Here is an 18,149-nt window from a genome sequence, read left to right as displayed (position 1 = left end):
TAACGTTTTTATTTTTAAAAAACGAGCATTTTTGGCCAAGTTATGACCATTTTTGTATTTATGCAAATGAGGCTTGCAAAAGTCCAAGTGGGCGTGTTTAAAAGTAAAAGTACAACTGGGCGTGTATTATGTGCGTACATCGGGGTGTGTTTACTACTTTTACTAGCTGGGCGTTCTGATGAGAAGTATCATCCACTTCTCTTCTCAACGCCCAGATTCTGGCAGTGCAGACACACAGCGTGTTCTCGAGAGATCACGCTGTGACGTCACTCACAGGTCCTGCATCGTGTCAAACGAGCGAGGACACATCGGCACCAGAGGCTACAGTTGATTCTGCAGCAGCATCGGCGTTTGCAGGTAAATCGATGTAGCTACTTACCTGCAAACGCTGATGCTGCTGCAGAATCAACTGTAGCCTCTGGTGCCGATGTGTCCGACACGATGCAGGACCTGTGAGTGACGTCACAGATCTGCACTGCCAGAAGCTGGGCGTTCTGAAGAGAAGTGGATGATACTTCTCATCAGAACGCCCAGCTAGTAAAAGTATTACAAACGCCCCGATGTACGCACATAATACACGCCCAGTTGTACTTTTACTTTTCAACACGCCCAGTTGTACTTTTGCAAGCCTCATTTGCATAAATACAAAAATGGTCATAACTTGGCCAAAAATGCTCGTTTTTTAAAAATAAAAACGTTACTGTAATCTACATTGCAGCGCCTATCTGCTGCAATAGCAGATAGGGGTTGCAAAATCTGGTGACAGAGCCTCTTTAAAGAAGATCTGTCACCTTTCCGTTTTTATATTATTTAAAAATTGCAATGATAAACCTGAAAATTGACAGGTTCTATTTAATATTGTGTTTTGCTGCTTTTGAAGGATATCAACTTAAATATTTTTTTGGGGGCTTTAATTAGATAGAGATTAGATGATTCACAATGCTGATATTGTCTTTGTGGCACTATTTATGAGCAAATGTATGAGATCATGACATGCTTGTAATTCTAGGCTCTCCAATTTAAGCCCCCATTGTCCATTATGCTGTTGTAGAGAGATTATCACACAATACATGTAGTCAGGATTCAAACCCATAGACTCGTGTGTCTAAGGCAGCAGCTCTTCTTGTTGATATATATATGGAAGGTTATGTCACTGGGGCTACCCCAGGGAACCTCCAATACCATAGCTTCCCTGGGCGAAAATAAGCAACCTGGGGCTCCGGCTGCTTTGAAGATGTTGAAGGGGGATAGTCGTGCTTTGTTCCTGCTTGCGCATGGTGGTGCTCCATGTGTTTAAGGGGCAGCATAGGGGACAGGGTAGAGGGAGAGTGTTGGGAATCCGTCAACCCCTTCAAGATCTTTAAAGCAGCCAGAGTCCCCAGCTTCTGATTTCCGCTTGGGGTAGCTATGTCACTGGAGCTTCCCTGGGTGGTTGGACCTGGGGGTAAAGGCTTGTGGCCTGTTTTGCTGGGTGTGTACATAGTTACCGAATATTGCTTTAGGCACTAAACGACCTAGTTAAATCTCTGTTTACGTATTTATTGTTAACCTTAGTGCTGCATATATATCGGGGACTGAAATGTAAACGCGTGTATATGGCCCCTCACGGTTAGAAATCTACAAACCTTTTACAGCTATTCGTTTGTGCCCAGGGGTGACTAAAAAGGTATTAGCATTCCTGATCTGTTCTGAGTTTTCCACCAGTATGTTTCCTATTATAAGGTCTATCCCCCACATATTATTTAGCTTTAGGTTTTATATCTGCAGGCAAAAGTTTTTAAAACTGGCACTTATTATTTCAAATAGAAAAAGACTGTGCCTCATTGATTCCGACATGTAGGTCTCCATTTCCATTCCTCACTTCTGTCATACTAATGGGACATTTTCAGTGAATATTATTATTTTATGTAAACCTCACTGGTGTTTTGTGAATCTTTCATTGCTTTTCTTAGTCTGTCTTATATTGGCGCACAGTTACTTCTTATTTCTATATTAACGCTGGACTCCTTGTAATGCTTCCTGATATGATGGGTTTAATAAAACTCTGGACTTTACAGACTTTTCCATTCTTTGGAGTGGTTCCTGCAATACTGAATGAACATGGAGAGGAGCTGGAAGGGGAAGCGGAGGGCTATCTGGTAAGTTTTCACCTACTTATTCTTATTTTGGTTTGTGCATTAAGGGCCTGTTTACATCTGCGTTAGATGCTCCGTTAGAGGCCTCCGTCACAGATCCAGTCTAAAATACCAAAAACAATAGCGCAGCATGCTGCGCTATTTTTTCTGGTATAATGACAGACACCATGACGTAAATCCAACGAAACCCATTAAAGTAAATTCCGTTGGGTGCCAATGGTGTCCATGGTGCAACCGATCCGGTGCTTCCGCTTTGTTCATTATTGTGCTCCTCTGAGCAGAGCAACGAAAACATCAAACGCAGATGTGAACAGGCAAATACTGTCACGTGAAAGAGACTTTGTTGCAGTTCTCTGCAGTGACTGGTCGGGGGTGTGCTATGTAGGGAACATGCCAAAGGGGCCACAAATCTTTTGTGATCCATCTCGATCGCAGTGGTCAGAAATTCAATGTTGAGTAAGTGATGGCATACCTGGTGGTTAAACTAACCCTTCAATGCCAATGTAGAGTTTGAAATGTGTCTTTTAGATTCTGGTATTGTGCTAAGATTTTAAACTTACTGGGACTGGACCGTGATCGGCAGTCATTGTACTTCATGGAATAAATTGTGTAACTGAACTGCACTTGCTTGGTGGAGTCCTCAGGGAGAGGTGCTTTAGCTGTCTCCGTGCCTGTCTGTGAGTCACTATTATGTTCGTTTTTTCCTTCATGTTAAAGCCGGCTCCAGTGTTTATATATATATATATATATATATATATATATATATATATATATATATATATATAACATTTTTATACTGAGCTGTAGTATAAGGACCTTATTTAATCTTCATTAACTCCTGTGAGTGTGACATAAGCTGAGTGACATTGGGTTTAACTGCAGTGATACCTGAATTTTCAGTTAAGTCGGGCTAGAATGGTGCCATATAATGCAGATGAGGCAAATAAGGAACAACTTCAGATTTATCACCAAATATCATCATCATATTTTGCCATTTTATCACAATTTAGGTCTTCAAGCAGCCATGGCCATCTATTATGAGGACCCTGTATGGCAACCATGAACGCTTTGAAAATACATATTTCAGGAAATTCCCTGGATTTTATGTTGCTGGAGATGGTAAGATACCGTTTAGGCTTCGTTCACATCTGTGTCTGTGCTCCGTTCATGGGTTCCGTCTGAGCTTTCTGTTAGGGGAACCCATGAACGGAAATCCAACTGAAAAAACGGAAACCATAGGTTTCCGTTTGCATCACCATTGATTTCAATGGTGACTGATCCGATGCAAAGGATTTCTGTTTGTCACTGTTGTGTAAGGGTTCCGTTGTTTTGACAGAATCAAACCATAGTCGACTACCGTCAACATTGAAATCAATGGTGATGCAAACGGAAACCTATGGTTTCCGTTTATTCAGTTTGATTTCCGTTCATGGGTTCCCCTGACGGAGAGCTCAGACAGAACCCATGAATGGTTCCCCGATGCAAATGTGAACGAAGCCTTACAAATGAATGCCTCAGATAAAATCCTGCATATGTTATTATGTGAGTGATACACAAAATTCAACGAGTTCAGGTCCTCTCAGTGGTAACTGATAAACACTATGATCTTTATATCTGCAGCAATGCATTTTAAGGATATTTGTAGCATTGAATTTTTTTTCACATGGAAAATCATTAAAAAAAATTAAAAATATTTGTGCAGTCATGCCATTTAATACCAGCTTTATCTTATTGAAAAATATCAGAATGCTGGTTAAATTGGGAACATAAATGTACATCAATAACCAGTGTAAAACGGATATCACATGCCTCACTGTGTCTGGAAATCTGAGTAACAACCAATATGCCTGTATAGTGTTCCCACAGGGGTTGTCACCTAACTTTCCTGGGGTGCTGTATAGCATATCTATCTAGTTATACAGGTATAATTCATGCATGCCTTTCTCTTTATCATTCTACAAACTTGTTGTACTCTAGGAAAGTTAGGTGACAACTTATTTCATAGCTGCAATGACAGACATATTGGTTGTTACTCAGCTTTACAAAAAAGATATGGAAATGTATGTGTTCTCAGCCCAGAGCTCAGGATCATTGCTTTCTACATGTTTTATGATGGTCGTACTGAAATCAAACATCAGTAATTTACCTACGTACAGGGAAAAAAAATAGACTACAACCAGAATTTCAATTTGAAATTACCCATAGCTGTACTGTAGAAAGAGCTGCATAGTAAAAGTGTATAGAATTATATATATATATATATATATATATATATATATATATATATATATATATATATATATATATATATACTACCGTTCAAAAGTTTGGGGTCACGCAGACCATTTTGTGTTTTCCCTGAAAACTCACACTTATATTTATCAAATGAGTTGCAAAATGACTAGAAAATATAGTCAAGACATTGTGACAAGGTTAGAAATAATGATTTTTATTTGAAATAATAATTTTCTCCTTTAAACTTTGCTTTCGTCAAAGAATGCTTCATTTGCAGCAATTCCAGCATTGCAGACCTTTGGCATTCTAGCTGTTAATTTGCTGAGGTAATCAGGAGAAATTTCACCCCATGCTTCCAGAAGGCCCTCCCACAAGTTGGATTGGCTTGATGGGCACTTCTTGCGTACCATACGGTCAAGCTGCTCCCATAACAGCTCTATGGGGTTGAGATCTGGTGACTGCGCTGGCCACTCCATTACAGATAGAATACCAGCTGCCTGCTTCTTCCCTAAATAGTTCCTGCATAATTTGGAGGTGTGCTTTGGGTCATTGTCCTGTTGTAGGATGAAATTGGCTCCAATCAAGCGCTGTCCACAGGGTATGGCATGGCGTTGCAAAATGGAGTGATAGCCTTCCTTATTCAAAATCGCTTTTACCTTGTACAAATCTCCCACTTTACCAGCACCAAAGCAACCCCAGACCATCACATTACCTCCCCCATGCTTGACAGATGGCGTCAGGCACTCTTCCAGCATCTTTTCAGTTGTTCTGCGTCTCACAAATGTTCTTCTGTGTGATCCAAACACCCCAAACTTCGATTCGTCTGTCCATAACACTTTTTTCCAATCTTCCTCTGTCCAATGTCTGTGTGATTTTGCCCATATTAATATTTTCCTTTTATTAGCCAGTCTCAGATATGGCTTTTTCTTTGCCACTCTGCCCTGAAGGCCAGCATCCCGGAGTCGCCTCTTCACTGTAGACGTTGACACTGGCGTTTTGCGGGTACTATTTAATGAAGCTGCCAGTTGAGGACCTGTGAGGCGTCTATTTCTCAAACTAGAGACTCTAATGTACTTGTCTTGTTGCTCAGTTGTGCAGCGGGGCCTCCCACTTCTCTTTCTACTCTGGTTAGAGCCTGTTTGTGCTGTCCTCTGAAGGGAGTAGTACACACCGTTGTAGGAAATCTTCAGTTTCTTGGCAATTTCTCGCATGGAATAGCCTTCATTTCTAAGAACAAGAATAGACTGTCGAGTTTCACATGAAAGCTCTCTTTTTCTAGCCATTTTGAGAGTTTAATCGAACCCACAAATGTAATGCTCCAGATTCTCAACTAGCTCAAAGGAAAGTCAGTTTTATAGCTCCTCTAAACAGCAAAACTGTTTACAGCGTTGCTAACATAATTGCACAAGGGTTTTCAAGTGTTTTCTAATCATCCATTAGCCTTCTAACACAGTTAGCAAACACAATGTACCATTAGAACACTGGAGTGATGGTTGTTGGAAATGGGCCCCTATACACCTATGTAGATATTGCATTCAAAAACAGACGTTTGCAGCTAGAATAGTCATTTAGCACATTAACAATGTATAGAGTGTATTTCTAATTAATTTAATGTTATCTTCATTGAAAAAAACTGTGCTTTTCTTGCAAAAATAAGGAAATTTCTAAGTGACCCTAAACTTTTGAACGGTAGTGTGTGTATATATATATATATATATATATATATATATATATAAAGGAAGATGTATTGGATTTAGTGATGTTTTCCGTTTTTCATGGATATGGTGATTTGCTATCTGTTGACCTCATCCAATACTCTCTCATCTGAATAATAGGATGCAGGAGAGATAAAGATGGATATATCTGGATTACAGGTCGCATTGATGACATGCTGAATGTTTCAGGTAAGTGTAATGGTTGTAAGCACAGCATACGTTCTCTTCTATACACTACATTTTCAAATGTGGTCCTTTGCGTATTAAACACTCCGCTCATTGCTACCATAGTCTACTGTATTTCACTTTAAGGCTGAGTTCACACGGGGTGGATACACAGCGTAATAGCATGCAGCGTATCTGCCCTGTGCGCCTAGGGAATTCCGGGTGAAAAAGCACACCAAACTACAGCACTTAGCTGGACTGCTACCAGGCTGGCCTCCTGGGATGACGTCCCATTCCAGGAGACCGCTGCAGCCAATCACAGGCGTCATCCCAGGAGGCCGGGCCCTCTGTTGTCATCCAGGCCGGCCTGGCTACCCATGTGACCACTGCTACAGCCTGTGATTGGCTGCAACGGGCAATTATATAATTCTAATGATATTATTATATTATAAAAAAAATTTTTTCTGAGTTGCGTTTTTTGCGACGGTATTGCTGCAAACCCGCCGCAAATAAAACGAAAACTTTCCCATGTGTACCATGGTATTCCATGTGTCAGTCTCTCATCTATTTGGTTTTTTTTTCTTGCTGCTTCTATCTCTATATATCAGACTGGTTGCTTAGCAGCAGTGTGAATCCGACTCGGTGACAAACTTTCTCTACTTGAGTCTATGGAGATCTGTGTCTCCCATCACAGGCTTCAGTAATTCCTGTAGCACACTATTTTTGCAAGGGGGGGGGGGGGGAGAAACTTCTATCATCAGCTACCACTCATACTTAGACAGGTTCCTGTAGAAGAATATAGTTCAGCCTCCCTGTCTGTATACTTATGGTTTCTCAGCTTATTAGGGAGACTATAGAGATAATCACAGTGTCCCCCAGCATGCAGAAATGGTATGGTCTTTAGCTGGTCATGTGATGCTGTGCTGAAGCATCTGAGGATTGATAGCAATGCAGAGAGGAAGAGAAAGCTGAGGAGATCTAAGATTTAAGATGGAGGCTTTTTTAAAGCAAAGACAAGGCAGCAGTTCAAACAGTAAGTACAGTATACATAAAAGTGCAGTGTGGTATACAGTGAGGTGGGGAATGCAGACATGGAAGGTTGTGTTTCCACTGCAAGTCTTCTTTAAGTATTATTGAATATCACTTTAAGTATTGCTATCCCACCATATTATCACATGCTAAACTCCTAAAACATTTGTTAAACACAATTCTTAGGTTGACTATTTTAAACTAGAGTCTACCATGTGCCGAAATTCCTGAGATTCCCACCCACCCCATAGCTACATCTCAATAATCACAGCCATAACAAAAACCTATAGCACCCGCATATCTGTACCCATTCCTGAGCACCACTGCATGATCTATATTCAGAGATGCACTTGTCAATCATCAGCTGTATCTTGTGCAATTTAATGGAAGCGGTTATTCATATTTACAAACCTACAGGAGAACCGGATTCATGTAACTTCAATCTTTAAGATGCAAATCGTGTAAACCAATCAGTATTTAGTTCCCATATCATTTCGGGCTATAGCACCCGCATTTCACATTTAAATGGGTTACAGTACTGTTTGTCAGCTTTGCTTGATAGAAATATGTTCAGCAATTTTCCTGTACAGTCAGCATGTAATATTCCTGCAGGTCACTTGCTGAGCACAGCTGAGGTGGAGTCTGCCTTGGCGGAGCACCCTGCGGTAGCAGAGGCAGCGGTGGTAAGCCGTCCACACACTGTGAAAGGAGAATGTCTTTACTGCTTTGTGATCTTAAAAGATGGGAAGACATTTACAGAGCGGGTTGTAGAAGAACTTAAAAAACAAGGTAAGTTGTTATATTGTGCAAACTATTCTGTTATCTTTTATTCTTTTAGGAAGTTGATGGAGCTAATAGCACCATCATTAGGGAAGTACAGCATTAACATTACCATTAAGGGGTCCTGTACTTGGCATGAAGAGCTAACACTTTATAATGTCTTTTCTGTTAAAATGTTGCCCTTTAGAGTAACTACAGAATGTACAGAGCAAGCAGGGAGCCTTTTTTCATAATTTTTTTTATTTGTTCTATCTTTGGTTGTCCTTTTTTATTTTTCAGATACAATTTGTATTTTAATTGACTGATTCTGTGTTATGTTTGTAATTACTTTTTGTTATATATGAGAATTAAAGAAAATTAATCTCACCATTTGCAGTTCGGGAGAAAATTGGGCCAATAGCAACTCCTGATTTTATACAGAATGCTCCAGGATTGCCAAAGACACGATCAGGTAAAACCCCTTTTTGCATTTTGTATTTGGTTGGCACTAAACTGCATTTAGTTATCTGAGTGAAATATTCAGGATCCGACGTGATCACATAGAAATCCTCAACACATTGCTTTTATTTTCACTGAATGACATAATAAAGTATTGAAAATCAGTTTCCTTAATTCTTAGTGACAAAGAACAATTACGGTGAAACATTTTTTATGGGCAATTTAGGAACGGCTGTACGCCAGTTGTCTGGAGTTAAATAGTAGCAGACTATGGTGCACACCATATTTGCGCAATAATATTCACCTTTTTGGCACTTTTTATTAAAAAAAACATGGTCTGACTCCCGGCACCCCCACAGCTGAGTAAAGGGGCCGCGGAACTACACCAAGCGGCGCATTTCCTTCATTATTTACCAGGCACGGTTCCATACTTTTAGTAGTGGCTGTGCCTGGTATTGTTGTCCAACAAGTATCTGCAGATCTAAAAACTATACTCTATTTTTTTTTTTAGGTAAAATAATGCGGAGAGTACTGCGACAGATCGCTCGAAATGAGAAGGATTTGGGAGATATCTCGACCCTTGCTGACCCAAGTATAGTTGAAATCTTGTTCAGCCAACGATGTTAAGCAGCAGCTTGACGGATCATCAGCACAATCCTGTATACAACAGTCTTTTTTTATTGATGTTTTTTATGGATTTAAATCATTTTATAGTTTATATATTTGAAAAATATTTCTTAATATAAAGATTCGTCCATGAAGAAATGTCCAGATCTGCCTTTAAAGCAAATTTCACTGATATCATGGTGGGATTTGGAGACGTCATTTGTTTTTTCGTTCCAAGTTACAAAACTAACAGCAATGAATCCTGGTTTGAGGTTGTAATATTGAAAATGCCTAAAAATAGCTGCATTGTACTTTAAATAAATGTGACTGTAAAAATGCGAACTATGCTTTTAATGTTGCGAAGTTGCTGTGTATATGTCATGTAGATTAATGTGACATGGATACCTGCCAATAAAACCCATTATATACGGTAATCAGGTGAATATAGGTCATACCAGCCCTGATGTGCATTCAACAAAACTGTTTGCCCCTGACCCTTTTCGGACAAGCATTGGCTTGTGTTTACTTCACGTAATGATACCTCAGGGAAAAGGGAATATCTATAGTTCCGAATCAATTTCTGAAATATTTGATTTCAATGATGAAGATACTATATCACATTTGTCCGATTTTCCTTCTCAACCAATCACATTTGTTTAATTAGTAAGTTAGCTGGCCGATTAAAAAATAGTCACTTTTTTTTTTCAGAAACCGCGCTACTCTTGTCGAACCACTTGAATGGAGCGAAGTTGCAATATCAGACACCGCACATGGTCATGAGTGGCGCGGTTTCTGGTGAAAAATCACACCCAGTTTTCTAATCTGTACAAACTTTTTAAGATTAAGATGAAAGAGTTTTTTCTTTTTAGCACCAGTCTTTTTTTATTTGCTCTCGATTCTTATTCTGATATCTTTACTGTTTTTATTTGTGCTTTATTAGTTCAAAACCTAATAGTGGCTGTGACCCATAAGAAAAAAATGTATCCGCTTGTAAGGTCAAGGCCAGACGATAGCTCGCAGTGAATTGGTAAAGTGATGTAAAAATATTTCAACTAAGACTAGGTTCACATCACATTTTAGCATCCTGTTAGAAAGTCCTTCTGTTTTTATAGTGGCGTTAAGTTGCAAATTCTGGCGCAATGATTTGCAACTTTTTACTGTTTTCCGTCACTCTTGCCACTTTTAACAAAAGCTGAAGGGGCGGCCCAACAAATTCACTATACCGGAAACTGGTGTCAGTTGTAGCATAAATCTACACCAGCTCGCAGCTGGCGCACGAACAGCAGAAGACACAACAAATTTAGTAAGAGGGGTGCGTAATAAATTAGTCGCATCTTACTCCTGCAGGCTTCATACTAATTCTGGTGTATAAAAACGCCAGTCTTGGTAAATCTGCCCCTAAAAGTAGCGGAATAATGTGCATCTTAAGTTGTCATCTAGGTCTAATAGAGCAAACGTGAAAGTAGAACTCTTCTCTATTCACTGCTGAGATCTCTACAAAGAAAGAAACCCATTACAGCACTTTACTATTTCTGTTCAAGTGATTTTGGTGTAAATGAGAATTGTTACAAATATGACATCCCATAAAACATCTGATTACTAATTTTAGGCTGGTTATAAGTAACAACCCGACTGGCACGTAAGGTAGAAGGAAGCATATGAGTGATTGTACATATTAATTTTATAGACAATATGACCTTCCATGTAAGACGTTCTTGCCCGGCTATGATACGTGTCATGTCACTGCACAGTTCAATTATTTGATTGGTTTTCTCAATGTATGTAATGTATTGACAATTTTATTTCTGTATGTACTATATATAAATCACATATAAATGACAAGGCCTGCAATGTAAGAATGGGACGTTTTATCCGTTATCAAAATGTTAATGCCTTTTTATGATTATAATGTAATGTGTTTACAAACTGGTTCACCGTTAATAAATACTGTAGAAGTAATATGCTGCCACATGCAGTTTTTTCATGTATTTTTGTTAACACAATATAGTCTTATACTTAAAATAGGAGAATACAGTTATAGGTCGCTTCTCTGAAGTTTAAATTGAATAGTTTTACAACTGCACATTTTTTACATCTAAATAATTATTAGTACCTCAATAAGGGTATGTTCGCACGACAGCGTCCGTAACGGCTGAAATTACGGGGATGTTTCCGCCTGAAAACATCCCCGTAATTTCAGCCGTAACGGCATGTGCAGGCGCTTGAACGCCGCGTCCATTACGGACGTAATTGGCGCTGCTATTCATTGGAGTCAATGAATAACGGCTCCAATTACGGCCAAAGAAGTGACAGGTCACTTCTTTGACGCGGGCGTCTATTTACGCGCCATCATTTGACAGCGGCGCGTAAAAATATACACCTCGTGTGAACAGACAAACGTCTGCCCATTGCTTTCAATGGGCAGCTGTTTGTCAACGCTATTGGGGCGCTATTTTCGGACGTAATTCGGGGCAAATACGGCCGAATTACGTCCGTAATTAGTGCGTGTGAACATACCCTAACAGTATTCTATCGTGGTCGGAACTTGGATGACGTCTTGAAGGTGGTGTGGAAGAGTTGCACAGCTTAGTGTGGCGTCTCAGGGATGGTGAAGGAGAGTTGCACGGTGTAGCATGACGTTTCAGGGATGGTGAAGCAGAATTGCACAGCATAGCCATCTGGAACAATGAATAACTGGGGAACGTTATTGAGTCAGCACAGGATAACCTGGGGTGTGGACTCTAAGGAATCCTCCGTTCTTCACCCTTAACCCCTGCAAAGAGATGTGGATAACATTCCCAGGTTGCAGGCCCCTAATAGAGGGTCGGGCTGCAGATGCCGGTTATTAAAAGGCTCCTAGTCAAACCGATACGAGTTGTCAACAGGTGGGCAGCGTCAGGTCCAGAAATCGGACAGTATATGGATGAATCAGCTCAAGCAGAGTCCAGATGAAAAACTAGTCAAACACAGGAAATTAACAGGAACAAACACCAGGAAACTCACCACCAGAGCTTATAGACAAGCACTGGAAGATTGGAGCGATTCCTCTTTAACCCCTTAAGGACACAGCCTGTTTTCGCCATATGGACCAGGCCATTTTTTTCAAATCTGACGTGTCACTTTATGTGGTAATAACTTCACATATCCAAGCGATTCTGAGATTGTTTTCTTGTGACACATTGGACTTTAAGTTAGTGGTAAAATTTGGTCGATACGTTCAGTGTTTATTGGTAAAAAAAACACCAAAATTTACTGTACTTGCTTGTAAGACAGATAGTTATACCACACAAAATAGTTACTAGTTCACATATCACATATGTCTACTTTATGTTGGCATCGTTTTTGTAACATTCTTTTCTTTTTCTAGGACGTTACAAGGCTTACAACTTTAGCAGCAATTCCTCACAATTTCAAGAAAATTTCAAAGGCTATTTTTTTAGGGACAAGTTCAGTTCTAAAGTGACTTTGAGGACCTTATATATTAGAAAGCCCCCATAAATCACCCTATTTTAAAAACCTAACCCCTCAAAGTATTAAAAACAGCTTTTAAGTTTCTTAACCCTTTAGCTGCTTCACAGGAATTACAGCAAAGTGGAGGTGAAATTTACAAATTTCATTTTTTTTGCAGAGAATCAGTTTTAATCCATTTTTTCACTAACACAGACGGTTTTACCAGAGAAATGTTACTCAATATTTATTGCCCAGGTTCTGCAGTTTTTATAAATATCTCACATATGGCCCTAGAGTGATAATGGACTGAAACACATGCCTCAGAAGCAAAGGAGCACCTAGTGGATTTAGGGACCTCCTTTTTATTAGAAGATATTTTGGGCACCATGTCAGGTTTGAAGAGGTCTTGTGGTGCCAAAACAGTAGAAACCCCCCAATAGTGACCCCATTTAGGAAGCTACACCCTCAAGGAAATTATCTAGGTGTATAGTGAACATTTTGACACCACAGGTTTTTTTCTGAAATTATTGGAAGTAGGCCGTGAAAATGAACATCTAAATTTTTTTCAATAAATTGTAGGTTTAGCTATTTTTTTCTAATTTCTATGAGAACTAAAGCAGAAAAAGCACCCCAACATTTGTAGATCGGTTTCTCCTGAGTAAAACAGTCCCCCATATGTGGTCATAAACGGCTGTTTGGACACACGGCAGGGCTCGGAAGGGAAGAAGTGCTATTTGGCATTCAGATTTAGCTGGATTGGTTTGTGGAGGCCATGTCGCGTAAGCCCCTGAGGGACCAAAACAGTGGAAAAACCCCAAAAGTGATCCCATTTAGGAAATTAAACACCCCTTAGGGAACTTATCTAAGGGTATAGTTAGCATTTTGACTCCACAGGTTTTTTGTCTGAATTTATTTGAATTAGGCCGTATTTACTGGTATTTCAATATATAATGTGGGGGCATGTGTATGATGTGAAGAGCAAATCAGAGTATAATAAAAGGGTACATGAATAACAAAATTAATAATTCATAGATGTGTGGTAAGCCTTGAAGCAATCCTTTATGCACAGGCCCGGTTTTTCGGGGGCAGGTGTCGCACTGATAAGTGGTGTCCCTTCTTATGCCCCTTTTGCTACACACTCTGCACCTTTTTTGCGATCTTCCCTTCTTTGCAGTTTGGGGAACGATGACGGCAAAGTGTTGCCCTGGTACAATACGGGCACCCTCACTTTCAGCAGGTGTGCTTGGGCCCTCCCCTGCCTTGTTTTCAAACACAAGCACCTTGATAATCTCCTCCTGAAGATTAAAGAGGCTCTGTCACCACATTATAAGTGGCCTATCTTGTACATGATATGATCGGCGCTGTAATGTAGATCATAGCAGTGTTTTTTATTTAGAAAAACGATCATTTTTGACAGAGTTATGACCTATTTTAGCTTTATGCTAATGACTTTCTTAATGGACAACTGGGCGTGTTTTACTTTTTGGCGAAGTGGGCGTTGTACAGAGGAGTGTATGACGCTGACCAATCAGCGTGATACACTTCTCTCTATTCATTTACACTGCATATAGCTATATAGCTATATCGCTATGTGCAGCCACATAAACACACTATAACCTTACTACAGTGTCCTGACAGTGAATATACATTACCTCCAGACAGGACGTGATGTGTATTCAGATTCCAGTCACATCTGTAGCGTCTCTCATATTTACAGCAAGGCAAGCGTAATCTCGCGAGAATACGATGTAACCTGTAATTTCAAAGGAGATTACGCTTGCCAGTGGTCTGAACTGACCGACCAATCACAGAGATCGCCGATGTGAGGGGTGGGGGGCGCGCCACCCCCCTGGGCCACATGTAAAGATGGCCTGCTGTCATGGACAGCAGCCATCTGTACTCTGTCACCGTGTCTTTAGACGCAGTGCCACTTAACGCTTCAACGTACCCATACGTTGGATTGCGTTAAGTACCTAACGACAACGACGTACCCATACATTAGATGTTGTTGAGGGGTTAAGGGCCTGGGAGAGTAAAGTCACATGGGTCCCGATTCTTTGTTTGTTACTAGTAGCAAATGGTTTTCTCTTAGGACACTGGGTGTACTTGGTGTACTGGATGCGCTGGAGCCCCATGACACATAAAAGACAGGAGAGAGTCATTATACTAGATGCCAGGCTGACCATTGCACTGTTAATTTCACCTGGTTATTTCTATAAGTGGCAAAGTATCTTCAAATATCGAGGATGAGGGTACTCCCAAACATAAATCCTCCATTAACCTCCACTGGACTTCTCTGTCACCTTGGAATAGATCAAACAATCTCCCCAATATCACCACCCTAAAGCAAGAATTATTTTTTTTGACCATCCTGGGTCTTTTTCGATTTTAAACAAAATATTAGTTAGCAAAAAAACAGAGTCTGATTGATGAGTAAGCGAAAATAATTATTGTAAGAAAATTCTGCCAAGGACAAAACTGGCAGTCAATTATAAGAAGAAGATAGCCATGCAGTGGAATTATTGTAATATATATTGTATTATATAAGTGGAGGCGTTTAGGAACCACAGAAACTCATCCACGAAGTGGCAGACCACATAAAGTTAGAGCGGTGTCGCCGAGTGCTTAGGCGCATAGTGCATAATAGTCGCCAACTCTTCTGAACTCTACTGAGTTCCAAATTCCTCTGGCATTAGCATCCTCACAAAAACTGTGCGCCGGGAGCCGCATGGGTTTTTATGGCCGAGAAGCTGCATGCAAGCCTTACATCACCAAGCACAATGCTAAGCGTCGGATGGAGTCGATTCTGGAGCAGTGGAGACGTGTTCTATGGAGTGACGAATCACGTTTCTCTATCTGGCAGTCTGATGGATGGGTTTGGGTTTGGCGAATGCCAGGAGAACGTTATCTGCCTGACTGCAATGTGCCAACTGTAAAGTTTGTTAGAGCAGGGATAATGCCGTGGGGTTGTTTTTCAGGTGTTGGCCTAGGCTTCTTAGTTGCTGTGAAGGGGAATTTTAATACTTCAGTGTACCAAGACATTTTGGACATTTGTATGGTAAAGACATGGTTGGGTGAGTTTGGTGTGGAAAAACTTGACTGGCATACAAAGCCCTGACCTCAACCCTATCGAATACCTTTGGGATGATCTAGAATGGAAATTGCAAGCTAGGCCCTCTCATCCAACATCAATGTCTGACCACTCGAATGCTCTTCTGGATGAATTGGCAAAAATTCCCACAGGCAGACCAAAATATTGTAGAAAGCCTTCCCAGAAGAGCGGATGCTGTTTAACTTGCATTGGGGGACCCCCTGGGGCCCATATAACCCTGGTTACGCCCCAGGCCCCTCTCATGAATAAGTATGAGACTGGTGTGGTCTTCCGGTGCTCCAATTAGTCAAAAGGCCTTTCTTTTTTTGGGCCATTTTGGCTAATAGGAGTACGGACCTGTAGGCAGGGGCGTAACTAGGAAAGACTGGGCCCCATAGCAAATACAGCGCCCCCCCCTGCAGGGAACACCATACAGCGCCCCCCCCCCTGCAGGGAACGCCATACAGCGCCCCCCCCAGCAGGGAACGCCATACAGCGCCCCCCCTGCAGGGAATGCCATACAGCGCCCCCCCCCCCTGCAGGGAGCGCCATACAGCGCCCCCCCCCCCCTGCAGGGAACGCCATACATGCGACCTATAGTGTGTCCTACAAATAACATGCATCCCCTATCCACAGGATAGGGGATACATGTGTGATCGCTGGCATTGATAGGGAGATAGGGAGAAAGTCCCCCGAAGTTCTCCATGACTAACCTCTGACTTCCGGCATCTGTGTCGGCAGCTCAATAAAAATGAAAGGAGCGCTGGTCACGCATGCGCACAAGCGCGACCGGCGCTCCATTCATTTCTACGGAGCTGCCGACACAGACCCCGGAAGTCCGAGGTTTGTGATGGAGAACTTCAGGGGACTTTCAGTCCCCCGTTCTCCCTATCGCTGCCAGCGATCACACATGTATCCCCTATCCTGTGGATATCCTGTGGATAGGGGATACATGTCTTTTGTTTAATGGCAGAGCGGGGAGATACCTCCCTGCTCTGCCGTAGTGTTCAGTGGCGTCCCGCTGTAGCAGCCATAGCGGCTGCTAGCGGAGCCTGCGGCCATGGTGGGGGCCCGTGCCGGCGGGCGACACGGGCCCCCTCATGCCGCGGGCCCCGTAGCAGTCGCTTCGGCTACTACGGCTGTAGTTACGCCACTGCCTGTAGGTCTAATATGCTGACCTTATCTGCTGTAATAGCTAGATTGTCCAGAGATAAAGAGATATAATAAGAAATTGAGAAACAATCATGTTAAAGCATGTCAAATTTTTCACATTTCTAATGCGGTCAGATTATTGCCAGTGATAGGAATTTATCTCTACTAATATTACAAGCTTTAAAATTTCCCTTTGGTTCTGCATTATTAGAAAAATAAGCCATCTAGCTAAAGTGAATATAAAAATCAGATGTTTCATCAGTTGTAATTAATGTTAATTATTCAATTTTAATTCATGTTCAAAATGTGTCCGGTGGGAATCCTGTTCATGGTGTGCTCAGAAGGCAAACTCCTGGAATAGATAGTAAGTTACCTGCAACAGATACAATGATGTGACGTGACCCGATGACGTGACCCGATGACGTGACCCGATGATGTGACCTGATGAGTGCTGCATCGGTTTTTCTTTTTAATGCCGCATGCATCCAGTGCAGCTACTAAGCTGTGTCTACGACAATCAACCTGAAGGTCATTCTTTTCAATGCAATTGCTCCAGAAAACTGGTATGATTACATTGCTAAATATGCCCTAATGTGTCATGTTCAGCAAAGGCAGCCATAAATAGAATATACTTTACAGCCTCTCTTCACTATTACCCAGAAACAGGAGGAAACAGGAGGAAAGTTGGAAGTTGTTCATAATGAAGTCTGCACGTGAGATTATATGGACTAAGTTCATTGACCCAAGAAAAGGATTATAGAAGATGGCATCTCTTCACTAGAGGGCAAACCATTACCAAGAAGGAGGTTAAAAGTTATAGATAATGGACCGAAGGAATTCTACACTGAAGAATATATGGACCAGTCTTGTGCACCAATAAAAGATTATAACAGATGCCTAAAGAACAGGGAAGAATGTTGTACATAATAAACTAAAAAAATCTACAGTGAAGTCATGACACTAAGGCCGGGTTTACACGAGCGTGTGCGTTTTGCGCACGCAAAAAACGTGGCATTTTGCGTGCGCAAAAGGCACTTAACAGCTGCGTGTGTCATCAGCGTATGATGCGTGGCTGCGTTCTTTTCGCGCAGCCGCCATCATTACGACACTCCGTTTGGATGTTTGTAAACAGAAAAGCACGTGGTGCTTTTCTGTTTACATTCAGAGTTTGACAGCTGTTGCGTGAATCACGCTGTTCGCACGGAAGTGCTTCCGTGTGACATGCGTGGTTTTCACGCACCCGTTGACTTCAATGGGTGCGTGATTCGCGAAAATCGCCGAAATATAGAACATGTCGTGAGTTTTACACAGTGGACTCACACTGCGCAAAACTCACGGACTATCTGCACTGCC

The 18,149-nt window shown here is 41.4% G+C and overlaps 1 protein-coding gene across 1 annotated transcript in view; it reads left to right on the top strand.

The window, feature by feature from the left end:
* LOC142651553 (acetyl-coenzyme A synthetase, cytoplasmic-like) overlaps nucleotides 1-11,065 on the top strand; it is a 52,922-nt gene extending 41,857 nt beyond the window's left edge. The window contains exons 13-18 of the mRNA XM_075826416.1: nucleotides 2,058-2,138; nucleotides 3,146-3,254; nucleotides 6,206-6,274; nucleotides 7,892-8,068; nucleotides 8,436-8,510; nucleotides 9,009-11,065. Of these exons, the coding sequence (XP_075682531.1) occupies nucleotides 2,058-2,138; nucleotides 3,146-3,254; nucleotides 6,206-6,274; nucleotides 7,892-8,068; nucleotides 8,436-8,510; nucleotides 9,009-9,124 (627 nt within the window). The 3' untranslated portion in view covers nucleotides 9,125-11,065. The remainder of the gene's footprint in view (nucleotides 1-2,057; nucleotides 2,139-3,145; nucleotides 3,255-6,205; nucleotides 6,275-7,891; nucleotides 8,069-8,435; nucleotides 8,511-9,008) is intronic.
* The last annotated feature ends 7,084 nt before the right edge of the window (nucleotides 11,066-18,149 follow it).

This window comes from Rhinoderma darwinii, chromosome 5 (assembly GCF_050947455.1).
Source record: "Rhinoderma darwinii isolate aRhiDar2 chromosome 5, aRhiDar2.hap1, whole genome shotgun sequence".
Taxonomy (NCBI): Eukaryota; Metazoa; Chordata; class Amphibia; order Anura; family Rhinodermatidae; genus Rhinoderma; species Rhinoderma darwinii.
The sequence above is the reverse complement of the archived record's forward strand: the minus strand, read 5'-3'. Positions and strand labels throughout refer to the sequence as shown.